The sequence below is a fragment of the Callospermophilus lateralis genome, chromosome 3 (assembly GCF_048772815.1).
Source record: "Callospermophilus lateralis isolate mCalLat2 chromosome 3, mCalLat2.hap1, whole genome shotgun sequence".
Taxonomy (NCBI): domain Eukaryota; kingdom Metazoa; phylum Chordata; class Mammalia; order Rodentia; family Sciuridae; genus Callospermophilus; species Callospermophilus lateralis.
Window position 1 is genome coordinate 56,715,508 of NC_135307.1, and position 19,035 is coordinate 56,734,542.

Sequence of the window (19,035 nt, forward strand, 5' to 3'; positions counted from 1 at the left end):
TTCTTCTGTTTAGTATTTTCAATTAGAAGTTTCTTCTTTTTTCTCAATAGTGCCAGCAAAATTGCTTGCTCCTGAAGAAGGACCACTTGCTGCTCAAGTTATTCAATAATTTGATCCTCCTCTGCACTGTTCCATTTCAGTCTCTTTAGAACAGCATTACCGGTTGCCATATTTGCCAAGAAATGGCAGAAAACTCATGGAGTGGTAGAGAACAGCTCCAAGAACAGCAGCCTCAGCTGGAAGCAAATAAAGGCAGCCTGCAGTACAGGGAGGCAGTGTGAAAGGACCCAAGGAGGCCACAACCCCACTGAAGGCCAGAGTGCTCCAAGATCCAAGCCCACAATCTATCTCTCCCTTCCTGTGCACAGTCTTAATCTCTGCTCAGTCAGATTCAGTCTTCCATTCCTCATCCAATATCATCAATTCCCCAGCACCTTTACCTCTGCCTACCTTTTATTTCCTGTTTCTAATCCAATTCTTGCTAAGGAATAAACTGAAACGTTGTATTAAGATAAGCTGTATAACAAGTTAACTCCAGATTCCTAAAATTCCATTTCTATATTAAACTGGGTAGTCATCTTATGGTACCTATCTGGATCATAATATTTCAACTCAAAATAAAAAATTTATTCTTTGGTACATTTTGATTTTTCAATACATGAGTTTTTTATTTGAACAAGTTTTATATCTTTCTGGAATTACTAAGTATGTTTTGCTTTAATTTCCAGAGCACTTAGAAACAAATTCAATTTAAGTCATAAACTATGTTATTTTTTTTCTTATTTTTATAATTTATAAGGTCTTCATGATTTCTTCCATTTCCACCATCAACTGAATACCTTCAATTCCTTTGTTGTATTTCTATTATATACAGAAGCTGGAGTATCTAGTGTGTATAATTTTTAAAACCTATTTACCATTTGTTGTTCTAGAGCCAAATATAAATAAGTCATGCTCACTGTTCTCAAAGATTATAAACAAGAAGGTTTCAGTGTGATGAACACATATATTTGTACCAGGAGTCATGGGAACAAAAGAAACAAAGGATTAGGAACAGTAGTCTCAGTCTCCTTCAGTTGTATTTTGAAGAAAAAATATGTTAATAGATTATTAAAAAGGAGAGTATATGTTTCATTCTATCACATAATTAAGAGGAAAAAAACTAGTTTTAATAGATATTGAGAGCTCAAATAAATATTTATATGCAGGGTACCAACAGACATCGTTTCTGCTTCAACCATGAATCCGTTTTGTGGGACAAAAGACTCTATAAAAAGGCCCGGGTAATAGAGCTCAGTTTGAAGACTTTCAGTTGTGACTGGAAAGAATTGGAGAGTCATTACAAGGAGAAGTCCTAGGATGATATATCGTTGAGGTCATATGTTACTGGTTTTAGAGATCTACCCTGGAATTGTGGACCAATAAGCAGCACTATACACAAGAAGCTGAACATTATATCCTAAAACCCATCTCAATTCCCTGAGGACTAATACCTACTCCTGTAACCTCTCTAATCTTCATATTCCTAATGAGTTTGTACTCCCCTGTACTACTCTCCTAAAGTTATCTACCCTTCAAACATTCACTTCTATATTTTTTTGTAAATAAAATAGAGGTGATTATGTTTGCTGGCTGTTCTTCCATCCAGGAATGTGTCAAAAGCTACCTATCTACTATTTTTTTTGTTTCTCACCTCATTGGAAGTAACATTAGTTTATTTCTTCAAGGTTGACCCTTGCAACCAGAGTACTAAGTTCCCAGAAGTTTCTACCCCTGAATTTTGTGTCATTAAATGTACCGTATTGACTCTTTTCTCTTTTTCTCTTAAAACAGGTTTCCACAACTCCACCTCTCTATTTTCTCTCTTTTTTTCTCACAGAAGAGTAGAATTCATTAATGAACTCCTTTCCCTTTCTTTTCTTTCATCTTTTTTTGAGGGGGAGGTGTACTAGGGATTGAACTCAGGGGTACACTCAACCACTAAGCCACATCCCCAGCCCTATTTTGTATTTTATTTAGAGACAGGGTCTCACTGAGTTGCTTTGTGTCTCACTATTGTTGAAGCTGGCTTTGAACTCACGATCCTCCTGCCTCAGCCTTCTGAGCTACTGGGATTATAGGTGTGCACCACCATTCTGGGCTCCCTTGTTTTTCATTTGATCCAGTGAGATTAACCTTCTTGAAGCACAACTTTATTGAACCATTCTTATCAAGTTCAATGAATATATTCATGAATGCCTTTTGTATTTTTATCTCTAATTTTTTGGTATGATGATTAAATCTCACATCCCTTTCTGTAGAAACAAATAATATATATATCTTTCTGGTTTTTAATAAGCTTATGTCATATCTAGTGATCTCACATGAGATTCAATTTCTTTGCAAGAACATTAGAAACTCAACTGATTCATTAAGAATTAAAATGCCCAGTAGGAGTTATAGGAATACTGATATATTATTATCAATAGCCAGCTGTCATATCATTTACATGTAAATCAACAGCTAAAGGTTAACACACTCTATCTTTCATTTGGAAATGTTTCTTTCTTTAGTAAATGTTGATAAAGCATTTAACCAACATAAATTATATCAGTATGGCAGACTCTAAATAATCTCCTAATAATTTCAACTTCCTGTCATTAATACTCATGTAATCTCCTCCCTGAGTACGGGCTGGAATTACCAACTCAGTTATAATCATTAGAATGCAGAAATATTATGGAATATCAATTAAGAGATTGGGTTATAAAAATTCCTCAGCATTCATTTGCTTGCTCTCTCATGTGGATTTCTTGACTTGAAAGAAGGCTGTCCATATCATGAGACAGCTCTGTGGGGGAGATCTGCCAGTCATGGAATTGAGAGAGGCTTCCCCTCAATAGCCATCAAGAAACAGACCTCAAAACCCAGAAAATAAAAAGAAGCCTTATAAAAGCAGCAAGTGGGCTTGGAGGTGTATCCCCGCAAGTTGAGTTAAATTAGACTGGATTCATTTGTCTGGCTGTTTGACAGCCACCTAATGAGAGATCTTGAACTTCAGCCACCCAGTTAAGTCATTCATATTATGGACCCACAAAAACTCTAAAATAAGAAGTACTTGTACATTTTGTGTGTGTGTGGGTGTGGTGTGAGAGACAAGCACTCTACCAACTGAGCTACATCCCCAGAGAAGATAATGCTAAGTGAAGTTAGCCAGTCCCGAAAAACCAAATGCCAAATGTTTTCTCTGATATAAGGAGGCTGATTCATAGTCCGGTAGGGAGAGGGAGCATGGGAGGAATAAAGGAACTCTAGATAGGGCAGAGGGGTGGGAGGGGAAGGGATGGGGGTATGGGGTGTGGAATGTGATGAACATTATTATCCAAAGTACATGTATAAAGACACAAAATGGTGTGAATATACTTTCTGTACAATCAGAGGTATGAAAAAATGTGCTCTATATGTGTAATAAGAATTGTAATGCATTCCACTGTCACATATAAATTTAGAAAAAGAGTTATAAAAATTTTTTAAAAAGAAAAACTTTTAATTTTAAGCTATAAAATTTTGGGAAAATTTGCTGTGCAGCAGTATGTAAGTAATATAGTATATTTGGGTTTATTTCAAATAGGACTCTCTTGCTGGTAATGTATTACTCATTTTTGTATTATTAGACAATGATTATTCTTCTTAATGATATGCTGTCATTTACTCACAGTCAAAACCACAAGACTTATTCAAAATTACCCACAAGCAATAAATGAAATTGAGCTATTAGAAATCCAGAAAAAAATCACTCTCGAATCTGGATTTCCAAAAGAAAGAATACAATTAAAATGCAATTTGTAAAACCAGTGACTATAAGTTTACAGATAAATGAAGGTTTGAGAATAATATATGCAAAGATTGGAGGTTTTGGTATTTTTAAAATATTTTTTAAGTTGTCAATGGACCTTCATTTTGCTTATTTATATGCAGTGCTGAGAATTGAACCAGTGCCTCACACATGCTAGGCAAGCGCTCTACCACTACAAACCTAGTCCAAGGGGTAAGGTTTTTAACTAAAAGTAACATCTCCTTAATGAAGTACAGGCACATCTTAAAGATGTTGTGGGTTCATTTCCAGACAATCACAATAAAGCAAATATTATAATACAGAGAGTCACATGGATTTTTTGGTTTCCTAGTGTGTATTAAAGTTGTTTACATCACTCTATAGCTCATTAAGTGTGCAATAGAATTACATATAAAAACATATATACCTTAAATTTTTTAATGCTAAAAAATATGAATAGTTGATTCTCAGCAAGACATGTTCATTTTGTTGGTGGAGGATCTTGCCAACATATTGATGGCTGTTGACTTATTAGAGTGATGGTTGCTGAAAGTTGGGTTGGCTATGAAGTTCTCCAAATTTATTGACTCTTACTTTCACAAAAGACTTTTCCATAGCATATGATACTATTTGATAGTATTTTATCTATAACTGAACTATTTCCAAAATTGGAGTTAATTACTCATACCTTGCCTGATGCATCAACTAAGTTTTTGTAATATCTCAAATCTTTTTTGTTATTCCAGTGATTTTGTTCAGCATCTTCACCAGAATAAATTTCACTTCAAGAAGCCATTTTGCTCATTCATATGAAGCAACTGCTCATCAATTGGAGTTTTATCAGGAGATTGTAGCAGTTCATTCACATCTTCAGTCTCCATTATTAATTCTAGTTCTCTTATTTCCACCATGCCTGCAGTTGCTTCCTCCACTGAAATCTTGAACTCTTCTTACCCAAGGAGTGGAATCAACCACATCTTCCAAGCTAACAGTTAATGTTTACATAAATAATGAATATTCCTCCTCCCATTAATAATGAATGTTCATAATGGCATTGAGAATGGTGAATCCTTTCTAGAAGATTTTTCATTTACTTCACACAGGTACAAAGAGGAATCATTATCTCTGGCAACTAAAGCCTTTATAAAATATAATTCTTAAATAATAGCAATTGAAAGTAAAAAATTATACCTGGATTCATGAATTTCAGAGTGGATTATGTGTTTGTAGGCACAACCTCTTCTAGTACTACATATTCTTCTAAAACTTCCTTTTCCTCTTAGCCTTCACAGAATTGAAGAGAGTTAGAGCCCTCTTCTGGATTAGGCTCTAGCCTCAGGGAATGTTGAGGCTGGTTTGATCTTATATTCAAATCACTACAACTTTTTCCACATCCACAATAAGGCTTTTCATTTTCTTAGCATTTGTAGGTTCATTGGAGCAGCACTTTTAATTTCTTTGAAGAACCTCTTTGCATTCACAACTTGGCTAACTGATATAATAGGCAGAGCTTTTACTTCTCTGGGCTTTTGACATGCTTTATTTACTAAACTTGATCATGTCTAGCTTTTGATTGAAAGTGACAGATGTGTGACTCTTGTCTTGAACACTCAGAGGCCTTTGTAAGATTATCAGTTGGCCTTATGTCACTATTGTTGTGTCTCACAGAATTGGGAGGCCCAAGTACGAAAGAGAAAGATGACAGAATTGCCTGGCATTGGAGAAATCAGCACATACACATTACTGATGAAGTTCCCATCTCATGTGGGTGTGGTTTGTGGTGTTCCAAAAGAATCACAGCCATAACAACAAAAATCACTGGTCATCATAACAGAAAATAACTAGGAAAAAGTTTGAAATAGTGTAGAAATTATCAGAATGTAACAAAGAGGCATATGTTTTGGGGAAAATAGTGCTGACAGATTTTCTAGATGCGGGGTTGCCACAACATCTCAATTTGTAAAAAATGCAGTATCTGGGAAATGTAATAAAATGTACTGCAATAAAATGAGCACACCCATTCTCATCTATTCCTTATTGATTACTCAATGGATGGAACAGTTATGTTTGCTAGATTTGGTGGGGGGGAGCAGGAGGTACCAGGGATCAAACTCAGGGCTACTTGACCACTGAGCCACACCCCAAGCCCTATTTTCTATTTTATTTAGAGACAGGATCTTACTGAGTTGCTTAGGACATCACTTTTGCTGAGGTTGGCTTTGAACTCATGATCTTCCTGCCTCAGCCTCCCAAGCCGATATGTGCCACAGTGCCTGGCTTGCTAGATTTTTAATAAACAGCATGCCTATGTTCTGCTGAGTGGGACCCATGTAACAGACCCAATACCGAAACTACAACTGTCAATGAGCTGATAAAGTTGAGAAATGGTACTAAAGGGTTCAAATTAGTTGACCGAGAGAGAACTGCTCTCCTGAGCTCCAACCCTGAAAAAAATCTAAAAAATGCTAGGAGAAGGTCAACTGTACATCCCACTGACTGACAACAAAGAGGATATGAATAAAAATTGTGAGATTAAAAATATCTTAAATTATCTTGGAATTTAGCATAAATATGCTTTTGCAAGAAAGCCCTAAAAGATTCATACTTACATATAAAGGTATTATTTTATACTTTAAAATAAATCAAACTATTCTTAGAACTCAGTAAAAAAATATACCTCTTCTAAGGTAAACTTGGAAAGATGAAAGTCCACAAAATACATTTAAAATAGAGTAAGTGAAATAAAATGTACATGATCGACTACTAAGAAGAACTGGAGTTGAGCTAATCCTACCTTTGTTAATAAAGCAGTCATCAGATAATAAACGACTCTGTGGAGATTAGTTTCCCTTCATAGTTTATGCCATCATGACACCAGGTATGCTTTCCTAGCTTTCTAAGGGCTTTTCTTGTTTCTAAATAATTTTACTCCTACAGATAGATGTATTTTTCTAAATCAAAGATCTTGTGCTCCATGCCTACACAGAATCTATGATAATTCACTGTGACCACTAAGCAAGTGTCACATGCTCTGCTGAGCTTTCAGGACACTCCCATCCGCCTTCCTGCAGGGTGAACAGAAGATTCAGAGTTCGTCTCCCCAGGCTGTTATTCTGTTGCCCCTACTTATCAATTATGTCATGAGAATGATAATCAAAATTCTTTCTATCTCAGTTTCTTTAACTGTGAAATAGGATAAGTGCTTTAATGAGCACAAATTTATTTGTCAGGTGTCCTGATCCATAATGAATGCTACATAAAAGTCAACTACTACTTTGTTATTGCTATTACTGCTATTCGTGATTCAAAGTAATCCAAGATTGTGTGTCTGCCTCTGACAGCAGATAGTTCTTATTCTATCTCATTGAACCACAGTTCTCTCAAACATGAATTATTATTCCTATGTTGCAGATGAGGAAACTCGTAGTCAGGCATTCTAACTGACTTCTGTAAAGGCTTATAGTGACTGAGTGCTACAGCCAATATCCAGCCCAGGTCTGTTTACATTGTGTTGAGAATGCTTTACAATTTTACAAAAGCTATCTTTCCAGACTGTCACCTATTGCTACACTGTGAAGAATAGTGGCCATGAGTTTGAATCCCAGCATAGGATTACTTGGCAAATCTTATAAACTTCTTGAGGGTCACTTTTCTCCACTGCAAGAGATGGGCAGTGATGCTTAGTTTTACAAACTCAAATAAGAGGATGACTTAGCTTAAATAGTGTAGTAGCTGATATATATTATGTACCAAATTTTATGAATTATAAATATATATTATTATTTTTATTAATTTATATCAAGACACTAATGGCCTAACTTTCCAAGTATACTTTTTCATTACCAAAGCCTTATTCCTTCCTGAGCTAATCTCTGCCCATTGAAAATATATGCTTTTTGCATATCTAGGAGAAATATTATACTTCTTTTTAAAGCATTGCTTCTTTCTTCACTTAGATACAGATCCATAATTCCTTGTCTAACTTCTATGAGGGTAGATATGTTTCAGTTTATTTTATAATGTGTATGGAGTATAGCTTTTATAGAATATGATATTGCCTTGTAGGGTATGGAACAGAATCTTATAAATAAACAGTAACATTTATGCTGCAAATAGTATACATTTTCACATTCATTTGGATTAAGAATAAAAATAGGTTCATAACAGTTCATATTACCTATTTCTAATACACATAGAACAAGTTAACATGTACTGTTAAATGATTAATTTTAAAAATTTTGGTGTTCAGTTCTTTGAATTTTACAATTACACATAAGAATTGGAGACTCATGCAAGGCCCTTGGTTCAATCCCTAGTCCACAAAAACAAACAAAAAAACCCCAGAATTGGAGACTTGCATCATGATCTTTCCCCCATCGAGATTTGCTAGATCCACTTTCAGTACTACGCGTTCTTTTAGCACAGTTGTGCATTTACTCATCTCAGCTTTCATTAGTACTCTGCGAGGTCTCTAAAGGCAAGGATGTATCTTCTCCCTTGTGTTCTCTTCAGGATCTACGATGGCCTTAAATTCTAAGTTTTAAGCATACATTATCAACAAGAAGCTATCATGTCCATATTCCAAATACATGGGTGCAGCAAAACTACTTGTCAACATGACAAAATTCCCTTTCATCATCATTAAAATGCATTGAGTCATTATTTAATCCAATTTCTCTAGGAAAAAAAACCAGCCTAAATTATGCTATGTCAATTTCACCAGAAGATCTCCTGAGGAATGAAATTCACTGATGGTCTGGCTGAACTACCATTCTAGAGGAGTGAAGGAATGCTCTAATTTTCAAATTAAAATCTGAATTTTGGAAACTAAATGATGGGAGAAAATTCTTGGCATCTTATTTTGCGATTTGTAGGTAAGTCATTTAAAAAGCCAATGATGGCATTCATTGACTAAAAATTATTTTCACATAGTGTGAAACAGTTTCTTGCTATTTATTTTACAAGAACAGAACTTCTTGCCATCTCACCTATATGTTGTCCATACATGTGATAAAAGAAGCTGAAACAGTATGCAGTGTTTGTAGGTCCATAAGGATTTTTTGGAGCTATGCTGAAAACAGGGCTGAGAAGTCGAGCCTTTTCACCTTCCAGTCTGGGTCGAGATGTTTCAATGTACATATAGAAACCTTAAAACAGACAAAAAAAGCATTTAAGCACATTCTTACTGGGAAACATGAATTTCAAACCATTAAGAAATTTTTGAGTTTCCTACAAAATAAAGATCAATAGGAGAATTTATAGCTCATTTACATACACATGTATGACCCATGGCAGTGTTAGCATAAAGAATAAATAATCTTTAAACAATCTCCAAATAGAAATATTTAAATTAAAATGTACAAAAGCTTCTGGAAAATTAGAATTTTAGAATTGAGTTAGCAAAAAAAAAACCCAAAACAATAACAACTTTCTGACTTCTCATTTATTTATGTCAGAGAGTTCTGAGAAAAAATTAATGTCTACACACTTTGGAATTATCTAAATTATTGATCCTATAACTAAGATATAATGTTTTATTCCATAATGGTGATATATATGGCTACACACTGTTATAGTTGACGTTTATAACATTTTTCACAGGTCTCTGATTGTAATGAACACTACACTGCATACCCTCATACCTTCTTTGGAGCCACTGCGATCAGCATTAGGTCCTGTGTTAGGAGTATATTTTGTATTTCTTGTTGCAGTACTTTGTTTTGTCCAGTCAAAATTATCAGTATCATCTTGGGTGAACAAACAAATGTTACCATCTTCAAATCCACAGTGAAATTCTCCTGTTAAAATTTTTAATTAAATTAACTAAGATTAATTTAAATTAATAACATCACAATATTTATATTAAAAACTTTTCTAACATTATAAAGCAATAACAATAAGACAAATATAAGATCATGATAATAACATCAGAGCCTTAATAGACATTATTATAACTAAACATAAAACTATTGCAATTTTAATAAAAAGGATAAATTATTTTTATATGTTGATCAGTATTATACTGAATAATTAAAACTCAAACCATTTTCCTCAGAAATATCCAGATAATTGAAACATAATTCATGCTTGAATTATGCCTGGAGACTTTTCCTAACTTTCCTTTTTTAAGTATAGAAAGGAAAATTAAAACAAAATTGCAAATTAGAAGATGAGCTTTATTAATTTACCTGATGGCATTTGACAGCCTTATACATTGCATTTATAATTTTTCATGCAGTGTCTAGAGATGCTTTTGTTTTTACCCATTGGCACAAGTGGAAGTTAGCTTAGGGCAAGATAATAACAAATTATTTTGAAAAGCAGTCATCTTTCATACTTATTTGAATGCGGGTTTGCCAAATGTTTGAAATTTACTTGAAGTAAAATAATAAAAAGAACTTTATGATGTGCCTGAAGAGGGATTGGGAATTCTTGGATGCCTACTATACTTTGAGTTCAGATCCAATACAACTTCAGAGATAGACATTTTCAATTTTCTCTAAAATATGGGTGGTAGTAATGTTTCTAGATATCAAAGGTTTTCTTATTGGGATATATTCTGCTTGAAATAAGGTGTAGATAAAAAAGCTGGATAAGGTCCACTAGAAACATAATTGAATAGTGTATATGATTAATTGAGCACATTAAACAATATATATGTTATTTCATCCAACCTAATGACAACTTTTTAAGAAGTCACAACAATCCTTACACATGAGGCTCACAGAAGAGAAAATGTTGACTAAGTCAGCTGTAACATGGTGAAGTAAAAACAGAATTCAGATTCATGGCAATTCACAGATGAGAAACATCTAATAGACTTCAATTTGAGTCCCTCCCAACCCTTGAAGTAGGTTAGATTTATTAGATATCCATGGGAATGGAGTCCTTTTTATTCTTATCCCTGAATTAAATGAATCTACTGACACAAATAAACATAAAAGAGAAGGCTTTATTTATAAATTTAAGGAATAACTTTTTGTTTTGTTTTGGTCTGTCCAATCATTGATTTGCTATCTCTTTGTATTAATATTCTATATTCTGTGTAGGTAGTTTACAGGGAATGTAAGTATTTAAGGGAATCTAAATCTATAAATTTATAGATGAATAATATTCCACATAAACTATTAGACACATGTTTATGTCATTGATATAAATAAGACACAACCATTAGGGGCTAGTAATCAAAGATACAATGTTGGTGACAGCAGACAGTTATATGCAATGGATTTTTAAAAAATTTTAGGTACAATCTGAGATTCTTTTAATTGTTGCTTTAGAGTTGTGATAATTACAGAGCACTGTTTGATTTTAAAAGTTCTCAATTGTTTAATTACATAGTGTATATATACAAAAAAGAGGTCAAATCACATATATAAAGATAGAAGATTTCAGTTTTAGATCTGCTGATCAATCTTACTTAATATATGTTATTTAAAATTATGTATAATGATTTCTATAACACTGTTTAACCATTTCCATTTTGTGATTTAATTTTGACATGTTTAAATTATATTTGTTCTTCAAAAATGAAAAAGAATATTTAAAGTCTGAATATATGACTCTCATAGTAAAATTAAGTAATCATATAGCTTATACAGACAACAGAAAGTTATATATGACTAAAATTGTTCATAATTTAGGATATTTAATGTGTGATAGATTGTTTGCAATATTATAATTAGTAATTCAGATGGGATAAAACTATATATGCAATATAAATATTTAATTACATCCCTTCATACGTTTTTATGGGGGGTAGATTATTACTGGAGAGGTTTTATCAAAGTTATCACATATAATGACAAAAGGGGAAAAAAAAACATGATTTGGGACCATGATAATTTTATGATTATTCTGTTGCTTTAAATGGGATAATTATAAATATATACAAGAAAGCTTATTAATAAAAAGTTTATTGAAATAAAGAATTTTTGATAGATAATAAAAATGCACTAAGCTGTATAAACTTACCAAAAGTCAATGTAATATTAAATATTAAAATATTTCATAAAATGGAAAGTAATAAAATCCATGAGTTTCACAAGGATATAGAACTGAGGATTGACTGAATCCTGAATTCTTACTAGTTTCCTAATTACAATACTATTTTGGCAGAGTTTCAGGAGCTACATAGAAGTAAAGATATTTCAAAATTCTGTGTTACATGAGTTTCAAAATTTTACTGTATTTCCAAGATTCCTCCATAAGAGGAGAACAAAGAATAAAAACCCAGGAATAAGAACCCTGGTACCCAGTAACCCTCTTGCGCCCACCCATCCTCTTTGTTCATTTCTTAGAACCTTCAAACATCTAACTTTATATTAAAAATATAAAGCTCTCAATGATTGATGTGTTTGAGTAAGGTTTCATGGTAAATTGTTTTATTATTTCAAAGTTGTTTTCTGAAAGTAGTGATGTTTCCACATGTAGGAAACATCTATAGTATATACATACTGTATTTCATGTTGCACTCATTAAAAAAAAAAGAAAAAGAATTTCCAAAAACTTCAAAAATTAATAAATTTTAAAAATTTATAATTTAAAATAGACAAATATATTTAGATTTAAAACAGTTATTCATGAAAAAACATCAAACCATCTAAATACCAACTTTCTACATAACCACACTCTTTTATGGCTGCAATATAGAAATTCAAAGAATGAAAATCAAATGAGCCTATAAAAACAATGCAATCTCACAAAGAAAAACAAATAATTTCACAGTTATATAAAGATCAAATATTAAGCAGATCCAAGAAAAAGTTTCATATTTATATATTTAGGAATATTTATAAATAGAAGTTATCAATATTAATTTGTTTTTATACCATATTTTTGAAATTTAAAATTCACATACAATGCCAGTTCCACTGATTCTAACAGACTGTGTTTTCATCAAATAAGAACAGTCACTAAATATTCTTTGTATATTTATTAGTTGTTGCATATTTATTTATTCATGTTTTATTTTCTTCATTATGAAATACATTGTCATTTTTAAAGTAAAAATATACTTACTCAAATGAGGATTTACTGGAGCTACAAGATAAGAGAAAAAAAGATAATGTTAGCAAGACTTGAATGTCTTTTATAAATAAAATCTGATCAGTCTTTTCAGTGTCTCATAGTTTCTTACCAAAACTTGATGAACTTCCCTACTGTGATCATGGAGAATTATATTTGCAATCCATTTTCTTCTGGAGGGTTGAATGCAATCTAGTTTGAGTCTCAGCAATAACAACCTCAAAGTACCAAAGATCAATGCTAAATAACATGGGGGATTTGTTCATTTTCCAAGGAATGGAGTTGCTGACCTTTCATATCTCAGCTAGAATTGCACAAAATCCAGAAATTGAAACTCAGGCTGACAGTAGGGCAACCTGTTATCTAAATAGTTTAACAATGAAAATAATTATCCAACAGAGACTATGCCTTTGTTTTTTATTATATCTATTTCTACTGAGAATAATTTGGCATGTACAAAAATAATAATCTTCATATCATGTCATGTGTTTTATAACAAAAGGTACTTACAAGTCATTTGGTTTAATTAAATTAACACACACACACACACACACACACACACACACACAATGCTTTGCACACAGGAAGTTCTCAAGTGATAACCAATTCATTTTGTATTTCTGTGTACCAAAAGGAATATGTGTTTCAGAAAATTGTTGCAATATGTGTGAGTAGACTTCTTCCAAAAAAGAAATGACTGTATTTTAAATTTTACTGAAACATTAACAAAAACATATCTAGCTTACAAGATAAAATGGTATCTGTATATATATTGATTAGGCATGTATCACCCTGAGGGAAAATTCAATTCTGATGAAGCAGAACAAAATTATATTCCCCATAATGACAATGGGCAGTTAATCTACCCTGAAGAATGCTGTATTATCATTTTTCTAGTGTTTGCCATTGACCACCTTTATGAAAATTTGCACATTACTATTAAAGTATAATAATAGGTCAAACACATATACATGAATGAAGGATAATCATTGTTACATTAATACATTTAGATAAATTTTTAAAAATTGAGTTTCCAATTATTTCACTGTTTCTACACATAAAAGGTAATTCCCATTACCTCTGTTGTTTTTCTTATTCTATATTTCATATTAAAAATTATGGAATAAATGATACAGAGAATGACACAGTAGTTACTCTAAAAGTGAATTAAAATAATGTATTTTCTTACAAGTCATCAATGTATATTAAATTTGAAAAATAAATTTGTAAAAAATAGTTATTTTATATTGAAAATAATATAAACTAAAAAAATTCTATCTACTATCTTTCAAAGAAGTATCTTTGAATTATAATAAATATTTTGTGTATATGCAGTCTCTGACTAGAATGAATAATGTAGCTTCTTGCTACAATATTATATCATCCAAATTCACTATATAAACAACACAGATAACTTAGTGAAAATTTTAAATTCTAAATGTATCAGTGAGTACATATTTTTCTCTTTCATTTATATTTACATGGGTGAGTTCTTACTAACACATGTCACAGACTGAATTGTATTCAATCAAGTTTCATATGTTGAAGCCTAATCTCCAGTGTGATAATATATGAGATAGGGGACTTAGGGAGGTAATTTAGGTTAAAGGAAGTCATAGTATGGCCCTAACTTGATGGGACTGGTGTCTTTTAAAAGAAAAAGAGGAGTCAGTGAGAACTCTCTCTCTGCCATGTGAGGACACAGAAAGAAAGCAGTCGTCATCAATCCAGGAATGGGGGGAGCTCAATATAAACCAGCCACTGTCCTTGATCACCCAGCGTATACAACAGTGAGGAACTATAAAAAGAGGTAATGAAATTTTGGTTTTTTAATACAGCCAGCCTATGGTATTTTGTTATGGCAGCCCAAGAAGACTAATACAATGCCTATATATCATATGGTTTGCCCAAATCTTTATTATATAAAAGTAATTTTAATTAAAATGTTTAATATTTTATATGCATGCCTAAGAATATAAATGTAATTTTTAAAACTCAGAACTATATGGGATATGTATTTTCCATATCTCTTATTCATTTTAGTTTGCTGTCTCAGAATTTTCAGTAAAAATTGATAAGATTATGAATTTTTTTTCTCTCTTTAAGAAAAGTGATACTCATCTCCTAAACTTGGAGCAAAGTGCTAAAGATCATCTGTTACAAGAGCATGAACCCGGGTCACTTCACCATTGTTTAGTTGTGCAGGACATCAATACTTTCTATGTCCTAATAACTGCGTCTTTGGAAGAAATTGCTATTAATGAAGTTTCTAAAGCCCCACCATAAAACTGTTATTTTATAATTAAGGGCCAGGAAGCATTAATGTTAGATAAAAGGAGGTAATTATTCATATGTTAAAAAACATGAAGTGAAACACCTTAGAAAAATACAGTGGGGTTTTATAGTTGTCTATCTCATAGACTCATGGAGCTCATATTTATGTCACTAATATAAAAATCCACAAATTTTTGAGGACTTTGTTTAAGATTTACAATGATTTTAATGCTTTTATATTACTTGATTGCCTACAAATATTCTGATCTACATTATATTTCTTAAGTTTTAGTGGAAATTGAATATGGATGCAAAAGAGTTTAATAAAATTTTAATAGTTTCACTTTATTTATTATTTTGACAGTATTCAGTTTCCCTCTTAAGTGCAAAAATATGTATTTAGTGCTAAATAAAATAGAAAACTTCAGCAGCAAAGAAAACATTCTATTATCTTCATATGTCAAGCCCTGATAATAAATAATATAAAAGAATAATATTCCACTGAGAGAATGAAATAAATATGAAACATTTTACCAATGATTCACTCAACAGTGAAAAATACATTGAAAATTCTGAGGCAGATAGTCTCATTGAACATTGTAGTCTTAAAATGCATGCAAAGTTCAACTTATAAAATATTAATCTCTTTAATACATTAAAATAATTCCAAATCTTATTACTTTTGTTCTCCCTAGAGCGCTTATTCTGGAAAAATGTTTAAGATCAACTTTTAATTTTTTTTAACATTTCTATACTAGCTTCAATTTTTACTCAAATAGGACATTTAAATAGTAAAAAAATCATACATATAGTTAAAAATGTAAGGTGTCAACTAGCATACACATACACATTCACTTTTTTTACATTAACAAACTGAGAAAAAAAGTGACCACCAACCATAAGAACAACCACCAACATCCCCCAGTCCCCTTCCTAGAAACTAAGATGTCCTTCAACAGATTAGATCACTGTGCCATATTTAGATAGTGGCATATTAGTTAACAATGTAAAGAAATAAACTATGAAGCCATAAAAGACTTGAGAAAATTTAAATATGTATTAAGTGAAATAAGCCAGTGCTTATCACGGTTATGTACTGTCTGGTTGCAACTGTGCAATATTATGAAAAAGGAAAAACTACATAGACAATAAAGAGATCAGTATTGGCCAGTGTTGTAGGAGTGGGAGAGACAGGTAGGTAGACCACAGGGGATTTAAGCACTAAGCACTCCTGAAATACATATGTAACTATACAACATACATAATGAATTCTAAGGTAAATGATTGACTTTAATAATATCAGTATTCATTAATCAATTGCAACAAACTATAACAATGATGTGAGATGTCAATAGAGGAAATTGGGTCAGGAGGGAGTGCTCTACTTCCTACTTGATTTTGTGTAAACCTAAAACTGCTCTAAAAATGAAGTGTATTAATATTATTAAAAACACACAAACAATTTTGATCTATTTCCTAACTTCTTAATGGTATAAGTTTTAAGGTCATCAACAATTTGAAAAGATAGCATGCAGACACATTGCATCGTAAAACAAAGAGATTATTGACATCATCACATAGGTTCAGTGTTAACTAAAGTATTATAATATATCTCAACATTGATAAACAAATACTAAAATTTATGGTATTAAGGTCTTTAAGTTGTTTGGGTTTTGCTTGTTTTGTTCACCTGGCTGATAATTCAGAAAAATCAATATGTTAAGTTTTACTTTGCTTCTAAATTTGGTGGATAGTATAAAACTAATATTACAGGCAGTTTAATATATAAATAAATATGTTTAAATAAGAGGCCACTTACCACTATATTTGATCACTCGAATTGTTGAATCTCCTTCACCAAATTTGGTGAGAGGAGTCAGTCGGACTTCATAAGCCTCTGGTTTAATTAGTTCAGTCAAGTTATATGTAATTAACTCTCCCTTTTGAATATTCCCATTTATTTTAATCTCCTGTTCCCACCAACGCTGCTGTCCAGCCTGAAATAAAAATAATTATATAATAATTTTTCCAGTATTTTTCTTTAGAGGTACTTATTGTGTTTTAGGTAAATGGAAAAACAGTCTGGAAATTTATTAAATAGCATATTATGTAAGATAAACATATTTTATTAAAGTCTAGCTTTTCTATAATGAGCAGAAAAATTGCCAAATTATGAAAGGTAAATTAAATAGATTTAAAGGAATTAAGTCCTTAAGCTATCGAATAGTATGTAAATTTGGAGAGTTCAAACAAAAATCCTTGATCCGAAAGTTTGGAGGAATGTTAAATTTACTTCTTATTTAACATATTCATGGCATATTAGACTCTTGAATACCTGCAACTTCTTTATTATATCAACAAAATATGTACTCCATACATAACAGTTGCTATGATGTATTGTAGACATTAGGAACATAAAACAAACAAAACCAATTCCTTGACTTCTTCCATTCTATTAAAAAGAGAGAATAAATATTGAAAAACATATATAGTCTACAATGATTTCAGAGTCATATAAGCAATGAAGAAAATATGAAAAATGACAATGAGATCAAGAGTGATGGGGGAACATTGGTGTCAGGAATTTTGTGTCCAGGACATCTTTATAAGAAGGATGCTGGGAGGTTACTTAGTTAGGAATTTACCACTGGGTCTGCAAGATAGACACATTGGTGCCCTTGAAATAAATGATGCCAGTGGAGTAATGAAGATGAAAACCCACCGACATGTGAAAAGAATAATAGGAGCTAGTTACAGTGGCATACACCTGTAATCCCAGTGGCTTGGGAGGTTGAGACAGGAGAATTGTGAGTTCCAAGCCAGCCTCAACAATGCAGTGAGACCCTAAGCAACTCAGCCAAACCCTTCTGTAAATAACATACAAAAAAGGGCTGAAGAGGAGGATGTTGCTCGGTGGTTAAGCACCCATGGGTTCAATCCAAGTACAATAATAAGAAGAATGGGCGTCACTGTACCTTCCACACTAAAAAAACAGAATCTCAGAACTCAGGAAATTTTATAGGACTCTATATATAAACTGTTCCAGAAACAAGTCATTCTGATCTTATACAAACCTTCCAGAGATTTTAAAAAATATATTAATAATTCCTTAACTAATTTCATTTAAATAAAAAACCTTAAAGGAAGTATAATAAAAACAATTACATACATATAAACCAAACTTATCCATGTAAGTTTGGAAATGTAAATTTATTAGCTGCCATGCATGTTACATCCAAGCTGATTAACTTTACAAGTCGGCAAGAATTGTCCCCATTGAGTGTGCATGTATAATACTCTCTATATTTAGATATATATTAGATATATTTTTCATAATATGTTTTATGCTACTTTTCATATTTTAAATATATGATGTCCTTCTTCTTGATGTTTAGTTCTTTGTATTTACTTGGGTTTTTTTGGGCTATGTGCTGATCATGTGGCTTAACATTCTATCACGGATGGTTCTTTGAGATTAGGACAAAGACATTGCTTTAGAGGTGTTCCTTTCTTCTGACATGCTCCTGAGGGCATCAACAGTGTGGTTCACTTTTACTTTGATTGTGAAACCCTTTGGTATCACAGATTAAAGTGGAGAAAATGATGCCTTGCTTTCAGCGGGCCTTGGGTTTTCATTCTTGTCTGCCTCAAAACTGCAAACCATTGTGAATCAAAGTTCAAGTTTGAGTGAGTTGGTGGACAGCTGAGGGCAAAAGCATTTTCAGTAGAAAATTCATTTATTCCTTCAGATTTCTACTTTCCTTTAGATTTTTTCCTGGTAATCTCTCTCTCTCTCTCTCTCTCTCTCTCTCTCTCTCTCTCTCTCTCTGTGTGTGTGAGTGTATGTGTGTGTGTGTGTGCGTGCGTGTGTGTGTGTCTTTCTCTATGCACACATAAACATGTAAAACCTTATATGTACA

The 19,035-nt window shown here is 32.3% G+C and overlaps 1 protein-coding gene and 1 pseudogene across 2 annotated transcripts in view; both read right to left on the minus strand.

The window, feature by feature from the left end:
* Positions 1 to 173, minus strand: part of LOC143393803 (aminoacyl tRNA synthase complex-interacting multifunctional protein 1 pseudogene) — an 896-nt pseudogene extending 723 nt beyond the window's left edge.
* Positions 1 to 19,035, minus strand: part of Mdga2 (MAM domain containing glycosylphosphatidylinositol anchor 2) — a 758,737-nt gene that overhangs the window by 19,074 nt on the left and 720,628 nt on the right. The window contains exons 11-14 of one of the 2 annotated variants that reach the window (XM_076848261.2): positions 16,935 to 17,112; positions 12,836 to 12,856; positions 9,457 to 9,612; positions 8,803 to 8,961 (exon numbers count right to left, since the gene is read on the minus strand). In XM_076848261.2, the coding sequence (XP_076704376.1) occupies positions 8,803 to 8,961; positions 9,457 to 9,612; positions 12,836 to 12,856; positions 16,935 to 17,112 (514 nt within the window). The remainder of the gene's footprint in view (positions 1 to 8,802; positions 8,962 to 9,456; positions 9,613 to 12,835; positions 12,857 to 16,934; positions 17,113 to 19,035) is intronic. The other variant, XM_076848262.2, reaches the window with a different exon arrangement.